This window comes from Pezoporus occidentalis, unplaced genomic scaffold (assembly GCF_034315485.1).
Source record: "Pezoporus occidentalis ecotype Australia unplaced genomic scaffold, CSIRO_AGI_Poc_V1 ctg257, whole genome shotgun sequence".
NCBI classification, from domain to species: Eukaryota; Metazoa; Chordata; class Aves; order Psittaciformes; family Psittacidae; genus Pezoporus; species Pezoporus occidentalis.
In genome coordinates, this window is record NW_026914469.1 from 656,978 (window position 1) to 669,177 (window position 12,200).

At 39.7% G+C, this 12,200-nt stretch overlaps 1 protein-coding gene and 1 long non-coding RNA gene across 4 annotated transcripts in view; one reads left to right on the forward strand and one right to left on the reverse strand.

Moving 5' to 3' along the window:
* RUNDC3B (RUN domain containing 3B) overlaps positions 1–3,262 on the forward strand; it is a 54,219-nt gene extending 50,957 nt beyond the window's left edge. For all 3 annotated transcript variants that reach the window (XM_062623668.1, XM_062623667.1, XM_062623669.1), the window contains 3 exons: positions 213–359; positions 772–887; positions 2,955–3,262. In XM_062623668.1, coding sequence (XP_062479652.1) covers positions 213–359; positions 772–887; positions 2,955–3,100 — 409 coding nt within the window. In that variant the 3' untranslated portion in view covers positions 3,101–3,262. The remainder of the gene's footprint in view (positions 1–212; positions 360–771; positions 888–2,954) is intronic.
* A 3,265-nt stretch (positions 3,263–6,527) lies between these two features.
* On the reverse strand, positions 6,528–12,200 carry LOC134166224 (uncharacterized). The gene is made up of 3 exons (XR_009965802.1): positions 12,131–12,200; positions 11,228–11,308; positions 6,528–7,113 (listed from the first exon to the last, which is right to left on the reverse strand). It is a non-coding gene; the product is annotated as an uncharacterized LOC134166224 (long non-coding RNA).

A 12,200-nucleotide genomic window follows, 5' to 3' on the forward strand; every position in this document is an offset into this window, starting at 1 on the left:
AATTGCTTTTTTATTGCAGGAAGATCCTAATTTCAACTTTCTTTTCTACGTGTGTTTCATAAGTTGCTTCCCCTAGGAAAAATTAAATTGCTTTCTGTTGGTCACTCGAAGTAGAACATCAGCTTGGTCAGGACCTTTTGTCCTGTTTTTCTTTCTGTACCTCACGGAATTGCATTTATTAGACTGAGATTTACTGCTTTTTGTATTCACAGGACTGTGCTAAAGAATAATGACTTGAGATCAAGACAAGAATTAACTACTCACCTCACCAATCAGTGGCCTTCCCCAGGAGCTCTGGATGTCAATGCTGTTGCCTTGGACACTCTACTCTATAGAAAGCACAATCAACAATGGGATGAGTAAGTTGAATATTTATTTTGATTTGCCTTTAGAGGAATAGGGAAAACTCAAAATTACACATTTCCCTTAGCATACTCTGAAACGTATCCTGTTGGAACCACCTGTTACAATATATAAGGATCAGCTGGCAGGAAAAGAAAAAAAAAACAGCAGTTTCTGTTCCTTGTCATAAAAATTTCCTTCCTTTAAATAAATTTGGAGGAAAAAAAAAAAAAAACAACAAACCCACAAATAAACAAAAAGAAAATAATTGCTTTAGAGAGAAAACAAACAGTGTCTTTAAGAGAGGAGAGATGAGCTGCCTACTTTGTTTTGTTTTGTGTTTTTAAAACCAACAACTTTTAAAGGAGAAATGAGGATATCTGGTTAGATTCTTAAATGTGTTACTATTAAATATTACTTTATTTGCAGGAAAAGCTTTCAAAGTCTGGACCAGCTTTCAGCAGAAGTTAGTCTTTCTCAGTCCTCTCTGGACCCAGGTCACTCACAGGATGGGAAGCAGGATGGAATGAACTTGTTAAATGAAGGTACAAAGCCAGTTTAGTGGCTTCCTTTAGTTATGTTCTTCATAACTCTTCAGTCCCTGTGAGATGATTTGCAGTGTGAACGAACTATGCTTTGAACAGCATGGGGTTTTATTGTTATGGAAGTTTTTTTCAGGTTCCCTAAGGACTACACTTCAAGTAAGTTTGGATTTATGAGGATGCTTCCCCTCAGTAACTGTAAGACTTCATGCTGTATTTAAAGCTAAACTTAAAATACATTGCATATCTTCCCTCTCCATCACAGAAGCAGAGACAGCTCAGCTACAAGGAGGATCTTCTGCTGTCTTTCTGTTCTAACACAAATCTTTTGAGTTCCTTAAGTTTCCTTTTTTGTTTCTTAAAATAAAGATTAAAGGCACTGGATTTATAACTGCCACTGACATTCTTACGTCTTGCATTCAACGTTTATCTGTGGAGATGCAGCTTGACAGTGTTTCTGGTAAAATGGAGAGAGGTCCATGCTAGTATATAAATGTAACACACACACACCCCCCTTTCAAAATCTGCACCCATATCAAAGTTTAGCTGCTCCATCTTGTGGATAAATGTGAAAAGCAGAAAAATGCTGGAAGACTTCAGAAACAGTAGTATTTTGGGTACAGAACACAAATTGTTGTAAAAAACCCTTTCTGTTATCTCATCAAATGTTAACTTTAAATAGACTTGACAATATAGGGCCTTAGGAGTTCATAACTGTAACTTTAAAATATCAGCATTTAAAATTTAGCACTTTTTTTTTTTTAAAAAAACTAAGCAGTCTTAAAATCTAAATTATTTCAAGTGAGCTCAGAGAAAGTGAAACACAATCAGCATGGCTGTTATGATGAGAGCTCTTGTGCAGATCTACTTTCAACTGATTTTTCGCAATATTAACCATTTGAAATCATGCTTTAAGTCCTCTAAATGTGGCAAAACCACTGATAATAATAGTTTAGGGTCTTCAAAGGTAGAATAACATCTCAATTCTAAATTAGTGAGGTTCAGTACCTAAGCATAATATACTTTTGTAAGATACAACATGTGATCCTGCTGTTAAAATACCTTTGGTCTAACTCTCAGTACTACTAGTCAGATTTTTAGCTTCACATTTTTTGAAATTGAGGTCTGTGCCCAGTAGTGCTACACTGCTCTTCATCTGGTTTATGCAGGTTGGCTGGTTTGGGGTTTTCCTTACATCCTTCTAATAAGTAAAACTTTCCTGTCAAGAACACAAATTTTAAGAAATGCTACTTCATAGATGTGATTTAAAAAAATTCTGTTAGACTGGCTCATCAATAGAATCTACCTGTGACCCTTAAATCATTTTTCTCTCTAGTTTTAAGGTGATATATTCTATTCTGTAGGTGAGCCAGGAGGATGAAATAGGGTGATGCTAGTAGATCAAATTCTTTATAAGGTGATTTATTAGCAGAGTTGGCACAAAATAACTGAAATGGATATTCTGGGAAGACATAAAATAGAGAAATTGTCCAGTGCAGACTTACACCTAATAGGTATGTTTAATGTTAACTCTCAAGTGTATTTGGATGACAGGGCAGATACTTGCACTGCCACTCCTGCACTGTAGGGCTTTTTCTCAGTGGTCAGAGCCTAATGCACTTCACCAAGGTTTAGAAAACAAGACATGTTTATTTTTAAAGAAATATATCCTGATTCCAGTTACTCCTTTATGAGAAATTTAAAACTAGGTCTTTCATGCTGACATGTTAGGAAGGTCATTTCAGTTTCTATATAATGCATTTGGTGCTTGAATTGGACCCTTCTGTTCCTCATGTCATCTCTGGAGCCTGTGAATGTCCTTCTGTAGGAGCCTGACCTCAGCCCAGCCTGTGGTGCACAGGTGGGGATCTCTGCCACCTGAGCAGGGAAGGTGTGGCACAAAGTACATGTCTTTCTCATGGCATTTATGAAGTATGTGTGTGCTGAAGCAGTAGTGCACAATTCATAATAATGTAGGTGGACCATTTTTTTCTACTCCCACATCTTTTTTGTGGTCAGATCATCTTGTCCTATGCAAATCATTAGCTTAATTCTTGTTTTTCTTCACAGGGAAGGAAGACACTCCATCGTTGCTTGGTCTTTGTGGCTCTCTTACATCAGTAGCAAGCTACAAATCTCTCACAAGTCTGAAATCAAGTGAATATCTTGCAAGTCCCACAACAGAGATGACAAGTCCAGGCTTAACTCCATCATGAGATACACACAAGAAGGAAGAGCTTTCTGTTGTATGCATTTGGTTTATGTTCTGTAAAATGACTTGCAATGAAGACTGCTGGTTCTGAGTTAACATATAAGTTGCTTTATTATTTCTCTCCATGATTATCTATCTGTTTAATTCACAAATTCTGTCAGTTTTCATTCCCTTCCCCCCCCCCTTCCCCCAGAGGACTTCTCAGATTTTCTACTTACTCGGAGTTACTTAACGCTCTCGGTCAAGTACAGGACATATAATCTGATGCTTATGACTCTTTTTTTAAATAAAACAGTTGGACATCAGTCCCCTACTTAACTGCCAAGACCTTTGTTTCTCCTTGCAATGGCCTGGCCCTGCTCTAGCCACGGTGCTTCTCTGCAGTGCTTTAAATATCTATCAACTCTTGCAGAACAGACAGGGGATCCTAAACACCAGACTTTGTAGGCAGATATTTTACCTAAAAACCCAGCTTTCCATCTCTGCGTAGGTCCTCAAATAGCTTATTTAACCTATCAACAGCTCTTCTCGAATTCACTCAGTGTTAGACTTTATTTCTGTAGCATCATGGCACTAAGATGTCCGAATTGCACTGAGGAATCACACTGAAACACTCTTACTAATTCTTGAAGTTGCATGTGAATAACAAATGTATTGATCATATATGATAAATGAGGCATACTTCGCAATTCACAAATGTTGAGAAAACTCACTAAATGCTTTTGAGTGACCCGAGTTAGATAATCAAGCATCATACGAGAAATTTCTTGGTTACCTTGCTGTAAAGATGGGGACTACAGTGGCACAGTTAGCACCTTGGGAAGCTTGGATTGTGTGTTTATTGGCAAGGTCCCAAGGAGAGTAGAAAATGGGGAGCAAAGAGAATATAATGACAGTATTCTCATGTTAAAAGATTTTTCTCATTCCTGTAGTAGTGCAATAGGTATTTTTCTTGATTGGGTAATGCGGCAGAGCTTCCTTAAGTCAGTTTTCTCAGATTCCTTGCCATTGGTTTCAATTACTGATGGGGTGGGGGGAGCAAAGAGGGAGACATTTTTTAAATGAACCAAACTTCCCAGATTTCCCTACAGCTTAGAAGTTTGCAAATTAATTTTTTACTTGCAAACTGTATTCTTAATTCTTTGTAAGATACAGTGGAGCCTTTCGCTATGGATTTTGCTAATCAAGTAATGCTTGTCAGTATGGTAACTTTTTAAACAGAACTTCAATGCATGTAAGTACGTTGTATTTATAAGTGCTAGGGAAAATGCTTTTTTTGTGCCAAAGAAGTTTCATAAATTGTTTACATGAGTAGCTGCAATACAGGACAGATTTTTAATTATTGCATACTCTTAGGTGTTTACACTCTGTCTCTACACTCTGTTTGGTTTTAGTTCATTTGCCTCTTGTAATGGTACCTTGGCACTACTACTGTAATCTGGTCATCTTGGCGTTGGCTTGAAAGAGGATTCATTTTTACCTTTACTGAAACTACAGGACATGTTCAGCCTGTATAGGTGTGAGGCTCTGCACCTCTGGGACTCGGGCGCCGTTTGATTTAGCTGGAGAAGGATCAAGAGCCATCTCAATTCTAGTCCACAGTGCTGGAGGTTGCAGCGGCTGTGGTGGGATAAACCATGACTGGTGCCATTTCAGTGCAGCTTTTTAAAGCAGCTTGGCAAAGCCCACCAAACCTTGTCCTTCAAGCCCTCACGTACCCACCCGGTTGATTTCTCTGTACTTAACTGACCATTTAATCCTTTCATACGCTGTCAGAATGTCCATTACCTCACATAAATTTGGGGTTTTGTTATGACATTAAGCACCTGTTCTTTCATGGCAGTTGAGTCGTGGTATTAAATGCCAGTCTGTAAACTAGAGATGCATTTTTACTACAAACACAGTGAGGGACTCCGGATTCCACAAGTTAATGTTCTGCATCAAGGTACAGTGATTTGATCGGTCTTGTTCACTGTTCAACACTCCCCACCGTGTCAGCATTTTGGAGGGGACTACGATCATGATCTTCAGTCATGTTTGCTGATGGCTCTTTTCTTGGAGCTACTGGTGTGAAATTCATGTGTCATTTATTGGGAGTCTTCTGTGTAGTTCCTGGGTGTCATTTGTGCATGGGAAATAATCTTGTGTGTCTTTCTCAGTTTGAACATGAATCATTTTTAAAAAAAGACTGAAAAACAAATGCCAAACTGTATGTTTTGTTGCCTTGACTTTCCATGAATGTTGCATGTAAATTAAACATTTTTGTATCATTGCTGGTTACTAGTTTTTGTTCATCTTACTTTATGTGATTAAAACATTCGACAAACAACAGTATGACTAACATTATAGCAAATTCTGTCTTGCACGACAGGGAGACTTTGGGTTTGCTGCTGTATGTCATTCACTGTGATCCAAAACCTGCTGTTAGTGCTGGCTCTCTCTTGGGCCTTATTTTGAGCTTTGAGTATAAACTAAGTTTGAGAAATCACAAGAGGGGAACAGTGTCAGGTACCTCCCATGGCAGGACCTCTTGCCTGCACCGTGTGCCAGAGCCTGTCCCTAACCTCTTCATAACTGCAGCGTTTTTCAGCATGTGATGAACTTTCACCAGTGCCAAACACATGCTGGGATACCTTCTTCATAGGGGGATAGGACTGAAGCCTATTTCTTGGGTAAAGCACACCCCAAAGTTGGTGTTTTAGTGACCTGACCACCAAGTTGCTATTGTACCAGCACCCCTTATGAAAATATGCAAAAGAAAAAACTCAGCGACTTCACTGGAAGATATGAAAAAAGCAATGCAGTGAGGGTGGTTGAAGAAGAGGGGAAAGAAAGAGAGTAGTTAAAAAATAATAATAATTAAAAACAGTCCTGCAGAGAAAGCTCTGATGCAGTAGGTCAAGTGCTGTGGGCAGCTGTTCCGGCTATGCAGGTGTACCATGCTGTTGCAGACAACAGCCACAGTAGCAACCACGTGCTCTTTCCTGCAGGCAGATGTATGGCTGAGTTACACTGGCATGAACCATCCTTGCCCACCCCAGGAACGATGGCCTTCAAAACATGGTGCTCCCTCCCAAGCTGGGGGTGAGAGATGCTTTCTGGTATGGGGGCTGGCCCTGCTGTGGAGCTCTGTGACCCCCCAAAGCCATGCACAGGCATGTTCTTCCAGACAGGCACTTGTCTCCAGTGCCCATGTGAGCTTTCAGTTCTTAAGAGTAATGCCTTAAGCTAAAAAGCCACTGTGGCACGCACTTGCCAATGTATTCACCATCCTCTTGGGGTTTCTAAGGAGCAGTGTGCTGCTTTCAGTTTGACCTAAAGCATCTTTCATTTTAAATATACCTGAGAGGAAGCTGAGGGCTATTTTGTAATACACATTTACACAAAATACAGAGCTGCAGCTAACAACCATGCACAGAATCAAACATCCATTAAGCAAAATAAATAAACATTTATTGAATTCATTCTGTATCAACCTCCTTATGGAAGAATAATCATATCATACAATTTTCTAAACCTCATTTTACATACCCAACAAAAGTTTTTAGTTGGACTGAATATTAACACAGTGGCAGTGATTATTCCTCATTATTCTGTCCAGTCTCCTTTTTTTTCCTTTTAACCATCACAGAAGAACAGTCAGCATCTGTTTTATTTTCTCATTTCTATTTCCATCTAGTGGCAAGAGAAGTCACAAAGTCTTCACTGATAGACTGTCATGATTATGTTCTTAGTCTTAAGAAAAAAGTGAATTTATCCTTTGTGTTAAAAATGAAGTTGTATTTGTTACCAAATATAATGACAGACGTTCACTGGGAGTTCTAGAAAATACCTTCACAGATTCAAATTTGGCACAACTTCCACCCTGTATTTTGACTTCATACAATCAGATGAAGTAGAATAAGGATGTTGGCTCATCTTTCCATTTAAATGAGAAAAAAAAAGACTTTCCATATTCGTATGTGCTGATCATTAGGGCACATGCAGGAGCAACTTTAAACAGCCGTGCAATAATACCTGCCCAGAAAAGAAAAGGAAAGCATTCACTGTCATTTGTTTTCAGACTGAAGAGCTGTAGTACCATTTAGTGGTCACAATATACCAATACCATAATATGTCAGGGTGGAACTGGGATGCTACCTGTTTGTAGTCCTCAAAATACGGTAGGTATTGCCATGGTAGTAACCTTACAGGATCAGAATCACCTAGATTGGAAAAGACCTTCAAGATCATCAAGTACAACCATTACACCAGGACTACCAAGTCCACCGCTGAACTATATCACTGAGGGCCTCACTACAGGGTTTTTGAACACTTCCAGGGACAGTGATTCTACCACTGCCCTGGACAGCCTGTTCCAATGCCTGATCACACCCTTGGTGAAGATTTTTTTCCTAATATCTAATGTAAACCTTCCCTGGCGCAGCTTGAGGCCATTACCTCTTGTCCTATTGCTTGTTACTTGGGAGAAGAGACCAGCCGCCTTCCCTCTCCATCCTCCTTTCAGGTAGTTGTAGAGTCGTAAGGTCCCCTCTCAGCCTTCTCCAGGTTAAACAACCTCAGTTCCCTCAGCCCTTCCTCATCAATCAATCTCACTTGTGCTCCAGGCCCTTCACCAGCTTCAAGTCCATTGTACCTCTGCCCCCTCTGTCTCTCCAGGGAGGCAGAGCCCCTTGACCTGCTGCAGCGCAGCTCAGATGGCTCGAGGGGGGCAGACTGTGTGCCCCATCCTCTGCCTGTCACTGCAAACCTGCTGCTCCTGTGGGATAAACAGAGGCTTGTGACCACTCAGATGGGACAAGAGGTTCAGGAAGTCGTGAACCCTGAACTGGATAAAGCCAGGGGAGAAAAGGCTAGAATACTGTGCTGGGCTGTACCCTCTGCTGTAGTCAGTGGCTCAGCCCTTCAAGCCAACTGCTGAGCAAAAGTGTGATTCCTCTACTACTATCTCTTAAGACCTACAGCACCTCTACTAACATGGAAGAATCCTGGTCACAGGGTTAAACAATAGAATGTGGGCATCAAGTGTTTCCTGCTGCACTTAACTGTGATCCTGTCAGTGGAGTTTAAAAAGTTTACCTAAAGGTGGGAAAATAAGGCTGAATCCACTTGTCTACACACAGCTGTCTACTCTCACTTGGAACACAAAGGCATCTGCAAGTAGCTAGCCTGGATGATGCATGGCCTACGGAAAACTTGTGTCCCTTTGGAAAAGTAGCAAGAAGCCAGGCAAAATACCCCCAGTCACCTCACCTATGTGTAGGCAACAGAACTGGGATAGTGCTGATCGAGAGAACATCTCTACACTCATGTGTCAATACCCAGATGTAACAATCTGTGAACTAAATTCCATCCAAAATGTCTAGTAATGCCAATACTGAGTGGTGCCTTGCACTCTGCTGGCATCAGTGCTCCAAAATATGCAAACACTATTACCCAGCTATGTCATCACTGTACAGCAATTTCATCTCTTTCAAAGAACGCAAGTCTTGCAAGTCTTCATTCAACTGTGTAGCCATTCACACACATACCCCCAAGGAACCGATGCAGTGCTGTCAAGACACTAAGTATCCTGGGCTTGGAATGTCTCTTGCAGTTGTTTGTTTAATTATGAACTACTACAGGCTTTTATCTCACTATAATTTTAATCTCAGTATCTTGTAATTTCCCCCTCAGACTGCTGGAGTCACTCATGACAACACGTGTGCATTACAAAGGAGCTTTGTGCTGACAACACAGTATTGCCCCAGCCATTCAACAGAACAGGATAACTGCCTCGCCTATCTGCCAGATTTGCTGAAGACAGAAAGACTGGGAACCCTACAGCCCAAGAGAAGGGTATGGGAGGGCAGCTGAGTGACAAATACCAGCTAAGTAAGGAATCTTAGGGAGATGAGCATCCTGAGGTGGGCACACAGGCTGCCAAGAGCAGTTTGTGACTATGAGCATTTTATATACAGTCAAGGTTGAAGTTTTAATCGCCAGTTGCCATACACAGAAAGATATCTGAAAACAAAACACTTTAAGACCAGTCTAGTTAAAAAGTGATATGGGGTCTTAGCCTGTTGATACTTGGGCTAGTAAATTATTGGTAGAACTACCTGAATGTATGTATTCAATAAAGGCAGTTTCACCACAGGTAAAGATCTGGTTTTGTTTGATGAATGATAGTAGTTTTTCACAAGAAGATATGAACCAGTAATTAGAATTCCTGGGGATGCCTAATCAGCTTGAACCTTCACACTGTGAACATTCACTTGCACTGTCACATGAGGCTGGAAACTTATTCTCTCAGTTCTGTCACATGCAGCAGCAACCCCAGACTGCCTCTGTCTGTACCCCGGTACACAGGGTGGGGAGAGCAGCATATACCTGAACTATAAAAATACCTTTGGTTTTAGTAACCAATTGGCAACTAGGAACACAAGTCTCCTTCTGTGGCTATGAGGACACAATGGATGAGAATACAAGAAGTCTACTTTCTGGGAAACCAAATCATCTCTTCCTGTTTTGCTTGTCAGAGCATGCCAAGTAGAAACCTGTGACAGAAGTCTAGCAGGATCCATCATAGCTGCTGCCAAATATCTACAAATCTGTGAAAAAAAGTCCATGTTGTTCTCCAAGAGAATATTCTGGGATGTGGCTTAATGCACCGTCAATGACTGAAATGACTGGTGATTACCTCATAAGGGAGTCAAACTTCTTTTGTAAATACAGAAGTGGAAGATTCCCTGAAAGTTGTTAAGATTTAAAAGAAATCCTCAGTTTCAGGATGTAACAGTGAGGGGCTTACATCTTTCTTACATCTTACATCTTTCTTACCTCTCATATCACACTTGCTTGCTCACAGAGTGCCTGTTCTGCCCAGGGCAGCTTCATTATGAAGTGGAAAAAAACCTCCTAAGCCTCCCGAGGTCTCAGGAACTTCTGTGATCACTCCTCACTGCCAAGAGTCATGATACAATTGAGCCATAATGATGAAAATAAGGAGGAACAGAACTTCCTGTTGGACCTCTCAGGAAAATAGGAAAACCTTATTGCTGGAAGTTTTGAGTTAGTACCAGGAATTCGGTCATATGATGAGGTAGGGCCCAGAGACTTGCTTTCAGAGAGATGCTAGGATTTGAAAAAGACATCAGAAGGTATTCCTGAAGGGTTCTTTTCTGTTCTATGAGGGGTTAAATGGCCAAGATATCTTATGATGGTCAGGGATACATCTGTGCTGGTCAACAGTAGAAAAAACTACTGCATATAGTCCAGGGCTAAAAGGTGGTGGCTGCCAAAACTATCAGAAACTCTAAAAGACAAGTCTTCACATCAATCTGTGCAAGAAGAAGGATTAAATACATCAAGGAGTTGCACTGCATCATAGATGGATGGAATCTATCCTAGGCCAAGTATTCCACACAGGCCAGTAACAGTATTTTATTATGTGAATTCTACTCTATTCTATTCTCAGACTTCTTGGGTTCTCAATACTGCATCTTCTTCAAAGACAATCAGAAAAATACCACTGAAGCTTAAACTCTGTTTCTGAGACAGAAAGAACCAAAAAAAGTTGAGTACACAAATTAGTATGAGATGAAGAACAAAAATTAGGCTAGCTATTCCTAAATACAGGTGGGCAAATGCAATGGTAATGACTGGTTTGACATTTTTAGCACTGGACTAAAAACCACATTTAAGAAATTTTCTGTCTAGAAACACCTCCTTACTTCAGTTTCCATTACATTTCCTTTGTACCAATTCTTTCTGAAACACCCAAGAATTGCAGTTTAAGAAATCAAAAAGTTGCTTAAACTTGACAAAACCTATTTCCTGAACTGAACATTTTCCCACCATTTTTCATTGCCAATACAGCTCTATTTGTTAATCCCAGCCCCTTTGTTTTTTACCTAGATCATGTCCATCTTGGACAGCTGCAGCTTAGTAACTTATGAAGAGATTGTCAGAATTCTCTCAGGATATATACATGTCTGTTGCTTTACATATGCAAACTATTTCATAACTCACAGTGTTTCCAGAGCTCAAAATGTTGTATAATTTATGCATGTTAACAGCTATAGCAACTTGTTAATGACTTAAAAGATCTCTCTACTCTGAGTTGGTTTACAGATACAAAAAGATTTACCAGCAAATAATCCAGTAATCCCATTTTTAGCGAAAATTTTCCTCATAACTGCCCAGGTCGATGTACTATCCCTCTGTGGAACTCAATGCAGTACAAGAAAACAGTGAATTAAGTAATATATACAATGCCGTAAAAGAGTACTTTTAGAAATCAGAGACAGTCGTAGATGGAATTATTAGGTTTAATTAATTTTAATTTTATCCATACTATTTATACAGGATGTGCAAATTCATAAAATGCTTAAAATATCATGACATGGAAAACCCTGTAGTAACACCTGGGGTAAGATACAAGAACAGAGACAATATTCCTTACTAAAGTACTGATATAGCTGAAAAAAGTCACCTAGCTTTCAAATGAGCCAGTCGCTCTCATTGTCACGCTATACATGTAGCTAAATGCTCATCACAGTTCAGATATTTAAACAAGAACTTGCCTTTATGGTAAACTGAGTCTAAAGGGAAGTTCACCTGAATGTATTATAAGAAATTAATTTTTTGCTTATTTAAATATAACTTATTTCAACCATAGAATCATTTTGCTTGGAAGGGATCTTTAAATGTCATCTAGTCCAACCTGCCTGCAAAGCAGGGAGATCTTTAATTTGCAATTGGTCTGCCTAAATGTAACAGCTTTGAATTTTTTGTTTATATTTTATACCATCTCACTAACCTAAATAGTACTGAGCTCACACCTTCTCCCTCCTCCAAGCCATTAGTGAAATACTGTATTTACTAGAAGGTAAAAATATCCTATGAAATTTGGAGTAGAAAAGATGTCAACGCTAGAATTTTTAGATAAAACTTTAGAGGAAAAAACAGATATTTAAAATTCCTACCAAAAGTCTATATGCCAAAACACTACATTTTCTTTTTCCAGACATAATGATTTTTTTATCCTTACCAGCACTTTTTAAGGTCTCTCACTCCCAAAGTTCAGTCTGCCTATGTGTTTTCACTACATCAAATGGCAG